The sequence below is a fragment of the Alexandromys fortis genome, unplaced genomic scaffold (assembly GCF_014885135.2).
Source record: "Alexandromys fortis isolate MF-2015 unplaced genomic scaffold, M_Fortis_MF-2015_v1.1 scaffold_8_9099976_23576923, whole genome shotgun sequence".
NCBI lineage: Eukaryota > Metazoa > Chordata > Mammalia > Rodentia > Cricetidae > Alexandromys > Alexandromys fortis.
The window spans coordinates 5,693,057-5,709,472 of record NW_026067899.1 but is presented as its reverse complement, the minus strand read 5'-3'; the positions used below and the strand labels follow the sequence as shown (position 1 = coordinate 5,709,472).

Below are 16,416 nucleotides of genomic sequence, written 5' to 3'. Positions count from 1 at the left end.
AAAATAAGATATACTACGATGAAATAAAAATTAGTTCTTAAATTCTCCTTACCGGGTATAAAATAAAAACAGTTAGCTCTCTAATACTTGCTAGGAAGATTTCTGATAATCCAAAAAGGACAATTATACTGTCAAAAATGTTCCAGGTTACTTGGAAATACCCATATGGATGCATAGCAATTATCTTCAAAATCATTTCTATTGTATAGATTCCAATAAACACCTAAAAGGAGACCAAACAGAAGGTAAGAAGGCTTCCCACAGCTGCACCTGACACACGCATACAGAATTGTGAAGTGGAGTGAGCTCTATACTCTTGCCTGCTGTACAGTTCTTCTCAGATCCTAGTTGGTTTCTAGGTCTGTAGTATGATAAATTCATACATTTTGTTTAGTTTTCAGGACCTAGTTTATTGAACGTGGTTATTTAACAAAAGCTATTTTGAATAAAACAGAGTATTTGAATAAAAGTGGTTCTATTTTAAATGGTTCCTCTGGAGATATAGTGTATATGTGAAGACAACCATTCAACTCATGAAAGACTATAAGAAGTACATATACATGCATGTGCATATATGCATGCAATAATGATTGCTGAAAAAGAAGAGGCTGTAAAACTGGTGGAGGGTGGGAAGGGTTATTTGGGAGAATTTGAAGGGGGATAGGGAAAAGGGAAATGCTGCAATTATAGTCTAGTCTAAAACAGTACAAACATGATATAGAAAAACTCCAGAAGAAACTTATGGAAATGATCTTTTAAAAGTTAAATTGGATGTAATTACTAAGCTATTATTTTTAACAATTTCATTTTTTAAACAATTTGTGTGTGTGTGTGTGTGTGTGTGTGTGTGTGTGTGTGTGTGTGCGTGCAGAGACCAGAACAGTCAGATTTCTGTTGAAATTACAGGCAGTTGTGAGACGCCTAATGTGGATACTAGGAACTCTAGGAACTCAACTCAGGTCCTCCAAAAGAGTACTATGCACTCATAATTACTGAGCCAGCTCACCTGAACCCGGTAATTGTTTTAATATTAACAAAATATATAGTTGGAAATGGCCTGTCGTTTTGTTTTGTATTTAGTACTTAGCAACTAAATAACAAAAGAAGTTAAGAAATTTAGGCAACATACATGTGCTTGAGTGTTAACACGTTCATAAATCCATAGAAATCTATTTTATCCTTTTGCATTGTTATGTGAAAAGCTATACGTGAATCTCAAAATGTAGTGTTAAAATGATAAAATCCAATGTAAGATAAAGAGAGGCTTTGGAACAAATGAGGCCCTGTATTGCTGTGGTCAGGACTCAGAATTCAGAAGGAAGCTAGCTACCAGTGTTATTGTCACATCCCATGCTCTATGTTTGTTATAGGATAGCGATACCTAGAATGTATGCTTGGGAATAAAGAAACAATAAAATAATTAAACCCATTTAATTTCATTGTCGGGGGCAGGCTAGGATTCCAAATTTAAATAATAGAATTCTAAACTCTAATTGTAAAAATGCTGATGAAAATAGTATTTACAATATAGGGACTGGGTGAACATATGAATACAGCATCTCATTCAATAGCAATACAATCTACAGTTAGAACAACAGTTAGAAAAAACTAAAACTGAATCAAATCAATGTGTGATGAGGTCTTACCAAGTTTCCAATGCTAAGGAGAGACACGATTTCCTCGCTCATTGGAAAATGTGCAAGAGCCAGGAAGCATATGTTAAAAATGATACATATGACAAGGAAAAGATCAGCAAATGGGTGCGTTATAATTCCATCAGCAAACTCGCTCAGCTTTAGCCAACAAGGGCAGCAGTCCCAGATGAAGCAGGTTTTAGTAAACTTATGCCAACACAGTGGGCATTTCTTCCTGGATGTTTCTGGTTCTGAAAAGAATGATAAGTAAAGTTAATTATTGAAAAATTGCTTGGATTCTTGATAGTCGGCAAATTAATCATTTTCATGCAAAGGGTGCTACAGATCTTGATTTTGTATGTAGAATCAGCAAATAGAAATTGTCTATACTAACACATAACAAAGTAAAATTCAAGTCCCCTATTTTGTTTATGGTTATTGAGCTAAGAATGTAAAAATAAAAGAAGCAAACAACTTATTAGTAGGAAAGCATAAATTTCTAACAAACCAATTATGAGTGAGAATAACACAATTTTTAATTTTGAGATTTACATGCTTTACATTATATTAGCTTCTGAAGTCATTGGTGATAAAGAACCATTGGTTAGATATGTAAACAAAAACTGTAGTAGGATCTAAAGTACCCTGAGACATCATGATTATACAAGCAATCTTTGAAGTACACGGTATTAAGGCAAAGACCTCTGCAAAGTCCAGATATAACTTTCCATCCCAACAGAAGTACTAGCAATCTGAAGTTTTCCAGAAACCTTACTAACAGAACATAAGCAGTTAACACACTCGTTAGGTATTATTTGTGAGGAATATCTGGGAAGCATGGACAAATGCAGCCAGCAATCAAATGAAAAGACAAACTGCTTCTGTGGCTGCGATTAGCAGCGTGTGGATGGACTTTCAGAAGATCTTCAGACTTAGCCCATGGCAACAGCAACATGAAGTGGCTACAGAATGAGCGTGCTAAGTACTGAAAACAATACTGTACTCCTGGAATTTAGCGCTACCTCTTTATACCTGTGTCTGTTTCTCTCAACTTCAACTGGTAGCACATGCTGTTTGGGATTATTGCTCGGTACTTTTAATGACACTTTCTAATGTTGAAGACACCTTATTCTGAATGTTTCTATAATGCTCATTCTAATAGCCTCATGTTGTTACTTGTATTTTGCTTGTTCCCACCTAGATTTAAAAAAAAACTGAAGTGATGTAAGAACAGTTTTTTTAAAATATTTATTTATTATGTATACAATATTCCATCTGTGTATATGCCTGCAGGCCAGAGGAGGGCACCAGACCCCATTACAGATGGTTGTGAGCCACCATGTGGTTGCTGGGAATCGAACTCAGGACCTTTGGAAGAGCAGACAATGCTCTTAACCACTGAGCCATCTCTCCAGCTCCCTGTAAGAACAGTTTTTGCAATTAGTTCCGTCATTACTGAGTAGAGTTCAGGTAGTTTTTCAATTTACCTCCTTTCCGTCCGAGGGTAGTCTCTTCCAGTATATCCAACGCTGTGCTCGCAGAAGTTGGTGATCTTTTCTTCATTTCTATTTCTGTCGTTTTCATCTGAAAGAAGTTATGTGGGTTTTGTAGTAGTTAGTTCCTCCCACCTACACACACACCTTTAGAATGGGACTCTAAGAGAATAAGGAATTTGACCTTTCTACAGCTTCTTGCCTTCGGGGACCTTGCAGGTTCCACCACTAGCCACTTCCTATGGCACTGGCTGTATGAGAGTGATTTAAAATTAGTTGGACAATAGATGCTAAAATTTGAAGCCGATCAAATTTTCTACTCTGAGCCGAACAATAAATAGGGCAGAGCCGTAAAGGCTAGCTAGCAGCAGTATTTATAAATAAAAATAATTTAATAAAGATTACAGGATGATTATGGAATGTCTAGTTGTCAAATATTCTACTAAATAATGAGAATATTTCCCTAAAACTATAATCCTTTTGCTCAAGGATATATTAATTTTCTAACTTGGCCAGTTTTCTCAATACAATTAAAATAATTTGGAAATATGATTAATCAACTCTTAAAGAATCTAAGGTAGTGGACTGGACTCAAAGTGTTGTTTGAATAGAGTGTATATGAGCTATGTTTCATAAAGTTAGCATTCTATACTTATATACTAGTTTACCCATAATATGAGCCAATTTTCCCCCTATAAATGTCATGTGTTCCACCTGAGTAAAGTGCTCTATGCCTATGGAGCCTTGGGCAGGAGGGTAATTTCATGACCATCTTGGGCTAGCTACATGATTGAGTTCTAGGCCAGTGACAAGTACACTGTGAGACTATGTCAACAGAGAAACCTAAAGCAAAGGTCAAGGGTTATTAGATTGTAATGCTCATTGTGATAAATCAAAACAATCTTTTACATGCTCTATGACACTGACAATGACCTTTCCGACATTTAGTCTCATAATATGTTTTGCTGTCTAAAAAAAAATCAAAGCCTTACACAGTGTTGTGTGTGTGTTTCATTTGGGTTTTATACCACCTGTGTAATAGGTAATACATATGATCCATATTTTATTGATGAAGAAGCCAACGTTTCCCAAGACTGACAGAGTGGTGAATATCATGCATCTACTGTGTCGCTAAAGTTAAGGCCATGTTTATCTGACTGAACCACTGTGGTTTTAGTCAACAAAATTCTCAGAATTCCTACAGTATGAAAATTTGTCTCGAGTGCAACCCCATCTTTAGAACTGAAACTTGACCCATTTTGAAAGGTCATTTAGTTATTGAATACTTCTCTTCTGGCATGTCATTATGTATAAATACAAAGGAAAAAGAAAGGAGATCTTATAAAAATGGATTTATTTTCATTAGCTAGCAAACTCTACATCGGAAATGTTCAAGGATTTTTCAAGAAAAGAAATTCTTCATAACTTAATGATTTTAATAAAAACTCGAAAAAACTTTTTAAAACCAATTTTACCAAAGTAAAAAAAAAAAGAAACTGGGAAATACCAATGTTCTTTCATAATCAGAGTTATTTCATAATCATAGCTAATGGAATACTTCATCTAGGAATAAGAGAAGTATTGTTAAGTTGTTGGGTACATTGCGATGTAGTGGCAAGCTCTTGAGATTCTTAAATTCCACTTTAAAACAAATTACACAGTCAACATTTCCTTCAGACCCTATGGGTTCAATCTGAAGTCTTGGGACTTGTAGAGACAAAAAGCTTTTGTCATTTTCTGTCACTTATGAGTGATAATAGCCTCTTTTTGTACATGTTTTGCTCATACGGTCTGTAATTGCTTCTTGTTCGATCGCATGCATGTCATGGAAACAAGAGTCTATGAAGTCCTTGGGTACATTTCTACTTCCTGTTATTCAAGTCCCATTTAGGGTAATTTCCCAGAGGCTGTTCAGTGTCGATCACTACATGTATGGAGAGTCTAGTCTTCAGCTGCTTTGAATGCAAAAGTGATTTTTGTAATAATGAAGCTCTCAGCTAGCCTTCCTACAATTTCTATTTAGTGTTAGACAATTTGTTGGCCTACTACTTTCCGCTACCTATTTTTCTTTCCATAGAAGAACTCACATCTTTTGTTTTCTGTCTCAATTTTGATGAATTTCCATTCTTCTTAAAAAAGTATTCAAAGGAAGGGGTGTGATGACTTGCAATGCCAACATCTACTCCTTGTTTCATTCTTCAGTCCCCTCATTCCTATTCATAAATGTATATTCATTTTATTTTATTTTATTTTGTTTTGTTTTTTTCGAGACAGGGTTTCTCTGATGTGGCTTTGGAGCCTGTCCTGGAACTAGCTCTGTAGACCAGGTTGGTCTCGAACTCGCAGAGATCTGTGTATATTCATTTTAAAAAGGATTTTATACACTCTCCTTAACATCACTCCAGCTAATACCTTGAGATACACAGGCTGAATTTTTGTAGGAGGCTAGCAGTCTGGGAAATTATTTAAGTATGAGACTAAGGAATTTAAATTTATAGTCAAATATTATTAGTTTTAATATTATGGATTTAATCAACCATGGATAAAATAATTTCATATATCATGATATCACTTGTTTCTTAAGTAGGCCAGAGGTTAATTTCTTCTTTTGCTTTTTTAACTTTGGCACTTTACTTTTTACCCATTATCTTAAGTACTTTATAGCAAAAATTGAGAAAGTCATCATTTAAAATTGAGTACACCTTTTAAATCTAATTCTGATGTGCTATCTGAAGCTAGTTTGTATTAATAAATTATATATCTACCAGGAGACTTCAAGTTATAAGAAGACAATATATCAAGGCTTTCTCAATATTAGCAATGCAAATTTTGGGTCAATAATCACAGATATGAAATATTCAAACACACTGATCATTCTTGACACATTAAATTAAGAAAAACGAGTACATAAAAATAGTGATGTAAGAAAACAAAAGTGAATACTTCTTAGTGAAACCGCATTATGAAATATTTATTTCATTGTTTAATGTAGTATTTGTGAGTTCATGTGTGAGAGTATGGGCATGTGATTGTTCCTGTGTGTGTTGTTTGTGTGTATATTTGATACTTGTGCCAGTGTAGTCCAGAAGAGAATGTCAGAGTCGCTAGGACCTGTAGTTTCAAGTAGTTGTGTTGACTGATATGGATACTGAGCATCACATTCACATCGGCAAGAGCAGTACATACTCTTAACTTATTAGCCATCTTTCCAGCCCCAACAAAAGCATGATTTTTTTCTGATACAGAGATACGATCATATGTCAGAACGCAAAATACTCTAAGATTTTTGAGAAGTCCTTCTAATATTATGAGTCTTAAAATGATAAACTTGTACCTCAGCTGCTTCATTTCCTTCCTCGTGTTCTTTTGTTGTCTGTTGAACATTGGCTTCCATGTCTCTGGGTTTCTCGGAAACTCTCTGCTTTTCCTTTTCGTAGTTCATAGCAAGTGTGCCCAAGAACAAACTTGCCATATAAAAGGCAAACCAGAAACTGATCACAATAAAAAATATCATGTAGACCTTTCCTGAAGCATAAAGAATCTGTGGAGCAGTGGGATACATAAGTGAAAGAGAACTATTATCTATCTTTATATTTCCATATTTCCCTCATTTAAGATGAAAAATTAATTTTTTATAAAAGTAATTTAGTCATGAATTTAAGAAAATAAAATAATTTATGTCTTTAGCACTACCTGAAGAAATAAAAATTGCTTCAACTTTAAATATATACATATGGTATAACATATATGATATCAAATCAGGACATGATATAAGGAATGCCTTAATTTAGGGTAAGTATTTGATTCATGTCTTTATTACCAAATAAACATTGAGAGAAACATATTGACCCCATTCCAAAAAGAAGCTGAAAAATATCAATAGAGAAAAAGCTTTCTCATCTTAAGTATAGGAAAATTTCAAAATGTGTTGCAAAGATCATTTTCTTTGATCATTAATTTATGGGAAAGTCACAATGTGCAATTCCTGGTACCATTCTAAGGATAGGATGTCCTAAGTGAAATGTTGTGGGATTCCCTTCTGTGTGCTTTGATTACCATTAATGAATAAAGAAACTGCCTTTGCCTGTTGATAGGGCAGAACTTAGGTAGGCAGAGAGGACAGGAGAGAAAGAAGGGCGGAGTCAGAGAGATGCCATGGAGCCACTGCCAGAATAGATGTGCTAAAACTTTGCTGGTAGGCCACAACCTCGTGGTAATGCACAAATTAATGGAGATGGGTTAAATTAAGATGTAAGAGTTAGCAAATAAGAAGCTAGAGCTAATGGGACAAGCAGTGTTTTAATTAATACAGTTTCTGTGTGGTTATTTCGGTTGAGGGCAGCCGGCACAAACAAGCAGGCCCTCCTCCTACAGAGAAACCCTTGTAAACCGGGGTCTGCGCCTTGACCTTGGAGCAGCACTGTAGATATGAACTTTGAAAGGCTCAACAGGAAGAGGGTCAGTAGTTGATGGGGAGTTTCACACTTAGCAGCTGCGTTCTTTGTTTTTGCCCTTGAAGTTCTCTTCACACGAATGTCCCCACAAACACCCCCCCCCCCGTGTGCAGTCCGATTTCTTTTTAATAACTTGACTTACATTTGGGGCTGTATTTTTCAAGGGTGCAGAAGCTGTCTTTAACATCTGCAGTTACGTTACCCACAGATTATCTCTTTTTACCTGTTGATGAAGCAATTCAGGATAATCCTGGGTCATCAATCGAAACAAAGCAAGTAAGGCCCAACCAAAATTGTCAAAACTTGTGTAGCCATTGTCAGGATTTGTGCCTTCCTTTACGCATACGTAACCTTCAGGACACTGGCTAAAGGAGACAAAAAGGGGAGCAGGGAGAAATATTCACTATCAAGAAACTTTCAGGCAATGGACCAGTCATAAATACTATCTACCCTCTGCCCAAGAGCAGAGTGCTATCCCCTGCACAAAGGTCAATAATTGTCTTTTTACAGAAAACACTAGGCATCAGTTATGTTTCAAATTGATACACATGGAAAGTTATGAACAGGAATTATAAGTACTTCCAAGATGACTTTCAAAAAGTGTTTCTAAAGATTGATTTAATTGACAAAAAATGTATATATTTATCACTTATATGCTTTAAATGGTTATACATTATTGAATGTCTAAATTAGGCTAATATATGCTTCGTTCATATATCTACAATGACTGTTGCAAGAATGCCTACCAATTTCAAGAATATAACACAGTGTGATTATTCATAATTTTGCTGTTCAAAATCAAACTGGGAAAGATGAAAATGTGACTCAGTGGTAAACTATTTAGCATTTTGAGTCCTTCAGTCCAAGCAATAACACCATAATAGTAAAAGAGAAAGGGGGAGGGTGAAAGTATAACTATAGAAAGTATAAATAAGGAAAATATAGTGGGGGTATAAATATTGGAAAACAGCACTGATGAAAATAAACTACAATATTTGAGGGCATAATTTTCAAGTGATCTCACCTAAGACCCTCAGTTCCCATATTTAAGGGTGAGAAACCATTTGTCACATTAATAATTGAAAAGCAGAGCTAGAACTTGTGGGAAAGAGCACATTAAATATTTATTCCCTTCCCTTTCAGGGAGTTCTCAAACTTATCTTTGTAAGGTTGGAGTGATGTGGTTCCTTATGGAATTGGCTCAATAAATGCTATTTTCTTCTCTATAGCCTTGTGTAGTTTCTCCCCGAAACTATTTTGGGGCTGGTAATGTTGTGTGCTTTATACAAACAATGGAATAACCAGTGGTTTAAAAACACTTGTGCACCGAGGCCTGCTAGTCCTAGTCAGAGCAAAGGCACGCTTGTTGTTACAGTCATCTATTGAATAGGGGTACCTTACCATGCTTATGACTACGGTGTTAGAGGTGAAACACCATATGGTTTGTATTTCTTGCCTTGAAATATAGCAGTATGTTCTTAATATTCATAGTCGATGCCTTCAGAAAGCATATGGATTATATTGGAAGTGGAGGATTATTTAATAAGATGCTTTAAAGAAAAAGAACCAAAAACTGGATTTGAGGATAGAAGGGATGCTAAGTGATAAAACTTCTGAATCACCCAAAGTTATATAAACTGTACTGGTGAGCTTTCTCTTTTTTAGTGCTTTGGTTAAGTCCCAGAATGTATGTGGAAAGAAAGAATAAGAAAGGAGCCTATGGATGGGTGGCCCGTCTCAACTGAGGGCAAAGCAACAAGGACATTGCCCAAGTCCATATGGCTGGCTTGACAGCGCCTTGTCACTTTCTTATTTGCTCCATTATAATCTGCGGGACACAGCCAGTGAGGTGGTTAAATGGGTTAAGTCACCTAAGTTTACTTCTCTAAATTTACATACTCACATGATGGAAGAGAGAATCAACTCCTGAAAGGTTGTCCTCTATCTCCATGTGTATTATGGCACACGCCCCCATATGTACATAATAAAAAAGGAGTTCATGTTAGCATGAACCTTGCCACCTTGCTAAATAATTATGTACTAATAATTTAAAGTAATTTTATTAATGTAAAATGTTTATAGACACAAAATAATTAAAATAACAGCATATCATTAATGTTTCTCTTCTTTAAAAGCTCACAATCATATATGCAGTGGGCCTAGGTCAGCCCCATGCAGACTTCCTGGTTAAAGTGGTTCAGTTTCCGTGAGCCCCTATGAGCCCATGTTAGTTGATTCTGTGAGTTTTAATGTGTTGTACTTGATCCCTACAATCTTTCCCTCCATCTCCAGTATTCCCTGAGCTCAGCCTAATGTTCGACTGTGGGTCTCTCCATCTCTTTATTTCAGTTGCTGGTTGAAGACTCTCTATGTAACTACGTTGCAGTTGTGTATCTTGGTCCTTTTGTGGGACCCCAACAGTGGAAACAGGTAAGGTCTCTGACTCTTTTAATGGCTTTGGTGCCCTACTGCTCATACTGGGTCGCTTTGACCAGCCTTAAGACACGTGGCGGTGCTTAGTCTGATTGCAACTTGTTATGCCATGTTTTGTTGTTGCTAATGGGAGATCTGCCCTTTCCTGAACAGTAAAAGGAGGAGTGGATTGGAAGGTGGGAAAAGAGGGATGGGGTGGGGGAAGGGCAGGAAGAGAAGGAAAGAGGAGAAACTGCAGCAAGGATGTAAAATAAATAAGTAAATAAATTTATTAAAAAAGACAAACACGTTATGTACCCACACGTAAGTGGATATTAGATGTAAAGCAAAGAACAACCAGACTACTATCCACAGTTTCAGAGAAGCTAGATAACAAGGAAGACCCTAGGAGGGACACATGGATCACCCTGGGAAGGGGAATTAGATGAGCTCTCTTAGGTAAACTGGAGGCTCGGAAGGCAGTAAAAGGAGGAGATGGGAGATGAAAATGTGAAGGGACAGGATGGTCAAAGGGGAAAGGGATGGAGTGGGAGAGTAATGAAAGAGATATCTTAATAGACAGAGCCACTTTGGGGTTAAGGAGAAACCTGGTGCTAGGAAAATCCCAGGAACCCACAAGAATAACCCAGCTAAGACTCCTAGCAATAGTGGAGTGCCAGAACTTGCCTTCTCTTGCAATCAGATTGTTGAATAACCCAACTATCGTAAAAGGGCCTTCATCTAGTAAGTGATGGAACCAGATGCAGAGATTCACAATCAAGCAACAGGCTGAGCTCATGGAATCCAATCAAAGAGTGGAAGGAGGGAATATATGAGCAAGGGAGGTCAAGATCATGATGGAGAAATCTACAGAGACAGCTGAAATAAGTTCATGGAAACTCATGAACTCTAGACTAAGAGCCGTGGAGCCTCCATGGGACCTAACTAGGCCCTCCATATGTGGGAGACAGTGGTAAAACTTAGGTCATCTGAGAGGCCTCTGGCAATAGGACCAGGATCTATCCCTGGTGCATGAGCTAGCTTGTTGGAGCCCATTACCTATGTTGGGATGCTGTGCTCAATGCTCAATCCTAAATTCAGGGAGGAGGGGCTTGGTCCTGCCCAACTTAATGTGCCAGACTTTGTTAACCCCATGGAAGCCCTGACCCATTGGGAGGAGTGGATGGAGGGTAGGAGGGAGATGAGGGGACAGAAAGAGGGCTGAGGTGGGAAGACTGTGGTTGGAATATAAAATGTAATTTTAAAGAAAAAAAATAAAATTAAAAAAATTAATAATTTACGGAAAAATATAAAATTTCACAACTTAAGACCTATCGTATATTATTCTTTGCTAATTGCTGGTGCTGGGACTCACTGATAATAAATAAGATCTTTGCTGGAGTTCCATCTATGTATTTCCTAGTTTCTTAGGCTAGAATTAGTCGCTCTCCTCATGTGCCTATAGCTTTTCTTTAATTAATGGTATTCCATAATACACACTTCTGCTTCTGTTCAAAGTCAGTATGTTGAAATTGTGCCTTCCAAGGTGATGGTATTACGGATGGGGCTCTTGATGACAGAGTGGGTCAAGATGAAGTCTCCTGTGTATGGCTCCTACTTTTACAGAGGCGATCTGAGAGACTTTGTCCTGCTTCAGCTATGAAGATTCAGCTGAAAGGCACCTTCTAAAAGTCAAAAGAGCAAGACAGCAAATTTTCAGGAAATTGGACCTGAAGATTTAGGTCTGCCTGACTGAGGAATGTGTTTCTGTTGTTTCTAAGATAATAATCTACAGAATTTTGTAGAAAACTTCTCAAACAACATAAGACAGCTCTTTGTCATAATGTTGACAACAAAGAAAGGAAATGAAGTCAACTGAGGGTAGCAGGAAATCATATATCATTCAATGCATATGTGATAATTTCATGTTAGAGAAGAGCATTCCTCGTGCCTACCTAGCATCCGTCCTGTTGCCGCAGAGCAGAGCATATCTCTCGCCTTCCAAATAGTAGAAGTTCACTCTTTCTGAAAAGAAAAGAAAGAAATTAGGGTCTCTGTTTAATCCCAAGTCAGTCACATGTAGCTCATCGGGATTTCCATAGGATTCATGCATCTGCCCATGTCCAGAAATTTTGTAATTTTGATTACAAAAAAAGAAAAACAGATTCAAATTAGTCCTTGAGTATAGTTATCACGTTTATAATTTTTCCAGAAATGGAGTGTTCATTTCTCTAAAGATTTCTCTATCATTCGATGGAGCCACTCTCACCTGGGGTATAATACTGGCTTCCAGTTCTGTTGTACAGGGTTTCATTTTCATTTTCTTGCGGCCAACGCAGACATTTGTGCTTCAGATTACCCATGAAGAGACCCATCCCAAGTAGAGAAAATACAGTCAGAGAAAACAGAGTTAGGACAACAGCACCGAAGAGTTTCTTCAAACACTGGGTCAGTGTTGCCACAACTGACTGCAGGCCTGAAAAGAAAGACACAAGTTTTGTCACCTAAAGGAGAACACATTTCCAACCAGGCAGTTACAGCAAACCTCATGGCAAATATCTGTCTCTCTGAAATCGATAGATCTTTCCTTCATTCTATTTCCTATTGCCCGAGACTAACAAATATTGGGAGTCAAAGTAATAGCTCGAGGGTCCTGTGACATTGGTAGTTATGATACTCAATGAGATAATACAGAGATAGTATTTAAAGTATATGGCTGTTTGAGCTTTGTCATGTCATTGCCCAGGCCCTTCATACAGAAAAGCAAGACAAATCGTCTTTGATTTAAAGTATTGTGTCTGAATTGTCTAGTAAAACTACTTTTCTGTTTCTAAAGGCTTCCTTTCGTTAACAACTCAAAGAACCAAATTCTAATGCTTTGGGAAAGCCAAACATCTCACATTTTCTCTGTCTTTTTGAGGGTCACCAATCATGCAGAACACGGAGTGTGGTTTTCTAAACTCTGCTCAAGCACCCCATTATGAGCTGAAACAGAACCTCTGTTGTGTTCCCGCATACTGTGCCTTTGTTTGCTGCACTGATAATCACACATTTTACTTATATGACCACGCAGTGTTCATCCAGTATCTTATAATTCATATCATTATTCTTAAAAATGTACATATATGTCTGTTTTTATCTAATTTTCATTTTCTGCCTGAAAATCTAGGATTTTTTTTTCTTCTGTTGAAAGTCTCAGAATGAGAAGACGGGTCCAGTCGATATATGTCTCGTGCTGTAAGCAGGGCTTCTGTGAGTTGATGTGCTCAGGCAGCCAGCAGGTGCAACAGCCATGCCATGCCCCCAGGGAATCGTCCCACACTCAAGCATTGGAGGGCAGCAAATTTAGATTCAAAAATGAATTAACAACACAGAATATGTTGGGCACTGGGATGGAGACAGAATGGGGTTCTAGAGTGAGCTGAGGGGGAGGAAAATCATGAAACACTAAAAGCAAAACAATTTTTAAGGACTAAAAACATTAGAATTGAATAAAATACCCCATATGCTCTTTTTCTTATTTCTGTTTAGTGCACAGATGAAATTGCTTTCTTTCGAGCGGTGCACTTCTCCTCCTGTCTTGTCCTATCTGTTCACGTAGTGTATACCTTTGGCAGATGCCCTACTCTGCGTTCCTTGGGCAAGGAAGAGACATGTCTATCTTGAAATGACCAAAACTTGTTCATCTTTCTTAAAAATCAGTCTCATGAAGAAGAAAATGTTGCCATTTTATGTTCTTATTCTTCTCAGGGGACAAATGAAGTTAAAGTTGTTTTGTTCTCACCAGGGCAGAACTACTTGGTTTCATCCCTGGCTTTGGGTCGATTGCCACGCCACTTTTGTTAAACATATTTATTGGGCTGTAAATTGAGAGATCCTAAAATACCCATGCTTAATATATGCAACTTGATGTTCTAAAATATTTATAGGTTGGTTTTTCATCACATCACTCTCTAGTCTACTTGTCTTTTTTGTTCAGCCTGTATATCAAGTTCATAATGTGGACACATCTGTTTTTCATAGTGTTCTGAACATAAAAGTTACCTATAAGTCTCACTGTTGATACACTGCATCCACCTTGGGTGTCCTTACTATTGATTGCATCATACTGTATATAATTTGCTGCAGCCCAGTAAACTTGCTTTACTCTCCTTGTTTCTCTTTTTTTGTTTGTGTGTGCATGTGTGTGTGTGTCTTTTGTTTTTAATGACACATCATATCAAAAGGCATAGGTAAACATTTGCTTAACTTTCAGAAATGGAAGCTGCAGTTACTTATCACTATCTTTCATTGTGAGGATCACACCTCTGTTTGAACTATCTGTGAGAACATCCCTGAACGTGTTGGTTCCGTATTTAAGTACTAAGGAGAAGGAGAATCTTACTAGTTGAGATCATGTTATGGCTTACTCTAAACTATTCAAGGTTATGTAAGATGGTCATTTCTAAAGATGTGCCATAGCCCTGATTATATAGGCTATTTTATATAAATAGGCAGCTTTTGATTATATTTTGAGAGTACAGATGATAATGGTCATGGTAGGACCTGAAAATAGTGCCAACTGCCTGGCACTTAGAAAAAAGATGACAGTCCAGGAAGCATAAAGTGTATTGTCTTTTAAATTTACTTGGGAAAACTGAGTCTGTAAGGGTGCATGAGCATATTAAAATCGTTTCAGACAACCCAGGTCCAAGATTAGATTGGAGAGGCTTGACTGAACAAAGGGTATGAACGACTCTTATCACCTGAACCCAAACAAGTGATAGAAAGTTAGCATGGCAGTGTCGTAGATACCTGGTGTTTGGAAAGCACCAAGATTCAGAGCACTCCCGGTGATGCCTGGTGCTTCAGCTAGACTCAGTTCTTCTATCACCGATGCAACACACACTACTGGCATCTTCCTCTCTTCGGTTCACCTGCTAAACCTGAATCTGCAGTTTCTAATCTGACCTGATTTCTGTCCTTTTACCTCACAGCAGAACTTAATTCTGCTTCCTCACTCTCAACCTTGACCCTTCTTCCTATGGCTTCAACAGCTGCTTCTTCCTTACATCTGGTTTAGGTCCATCATGTTATCAATACACACTCTATATATGTTTTCTCAGCCTATTTCAAAACCTCTTAATCTCTGCTCTGTCCTTTTTAACTTGTATTTATTATATTTATTCTGTAAACCATATAGATAGAAGATATAGCTATATTTGTTGTGTGCTATATGTTGCATGACATGAGAATTAAAACCAGAAACTATGATTGGAATAAAAAAAAAGTCTGTATTCACTTTTACCAGACTACGAAGGTGGACGGGATTTTCTGGCAAGCTTCTGAAATTGAAACCTTTCACCTTCTGAATTCACTGTAACTGCCTCAAGTTTTTCTTTAACTAAAGTCATAAATTTGTTCGACTATGTTTCTTACATAGTATTGCTGATAACCACATTAGTCTATGTTCACTCATTTCAACTGGTTTTTTGAAATGAAGAAAATAAGGAGTCAAAAGTATTATTTTAGAATCTCTGCTTTCCTTGGAATTTAAGGAACCTTTAAGGAACCTTTATAAGTTATTTTACAATATGTAAAGATAACTAAAAATATAATCACAATTTTTATTTTGCATCGCAAGTATTGAAGCCCCACCACATAAACAGCAGTTACGTGTATTATTTTTCCTCCCTTTCCTGGTTGACAAGCAGATTTAAGATTTACATGGCTTAAGATAGTTTTCAAAGTGGAAATAATGTTCAAATTCACATACTTTCTGAGTAATAACAAGACAGTTCAAATGGATCCACAGATGCACAAAAAAATCACAATGAAGAAAATAAATCCAATAGCATTTCTTACCTTGGTACAAAGGAATAATCTTCAAAATACGAAAGGTTCTTACAGCTTTAAGCATTACAAGAAAGTTGAGAGGCGAAAATCTTGTGATAAGCCTGTGGTAGTAATTGAAGTTATTTAGAAGTCATCGGATCTATGGTCTTTGAAATCAGGTGCTAGAGAAACTATATTTCCAAGAATTTCCTATGCTCCCACTTTTCCATTCTAGAAATTGTTGTTTGGAAGACAAATTTGCTCTGAAAAAGGCAGCCACTATGTGGTAGTAGTTCACCTATTCAAGCTTTGAGATTGTAACTTTTTTACTCTGTGCCAAATTTCATGTGGAACAACAATCTATAACACATATATAAAATCCGAGAGAGGGTAGAAGTGGGGAGGAAGGAAGGGAGCAGAAAACATATATAGCTCAATAAAAACGAAACAAAAAATAATGTTATCTGTCCTCAGCTGCCCCAGGAACTAACTGGGGACATCGCCCTGGGCACCTGGGAGCACCAAATCTCTTGCCAACCCTAAGATGGCTCCCTTAATTAAGATGTGTGCTTCCCTGCTCCCCTATCCGACCTTCCTTTATCCCAAACA

At 37.2% G+C, this 16,416-nt stretch overlaps 1 protein-coding gene across 1 annotated transcript in view; it reads right to left on the bottom strand.

The window, feature by feature from the left end:
- Scn7a (sodium voltage-gated channel alpha subunit 7) overlaps positions 1-16,416 on the bottom strand; it is a 62,953-nt gene that overhangs the window by 20,915 nt on the left and 25,622 nt on the right. Inside the window, exons 6-13 of the mRNA XM_050123742.1 lie at positions 15,838-15,929; positions 12,263-12,469; positions 11,949-12,018; positions 7,805-7,946; positions 6,462-6,668; positions 3,122-3,218; positions 1,647-1,885; positions 53-223 (exon numbers count right to left, since the gene is read on the bottom strand). Coding sequence (XP_049979699.1) covers positions 53-223; positions 1,647-1,885; positions 3,122-3,218; positions 6,462-6,668; positions 7,805-7,946; positions 11,949-12,018; positions 12,263-12,469; positions 15,838-15,929 — 1,225 coding nt within the window. The remainder of the gene's footprint in view (positions 1-52; positions 224-1,646; positions 1,886-3,121; positions 3,219-6,461; positions 6,669-7,804; positions 7,947-11,948; positions 12,019-12,262; positions 12,470-15,837; positions 15,930-16,416) is intronic.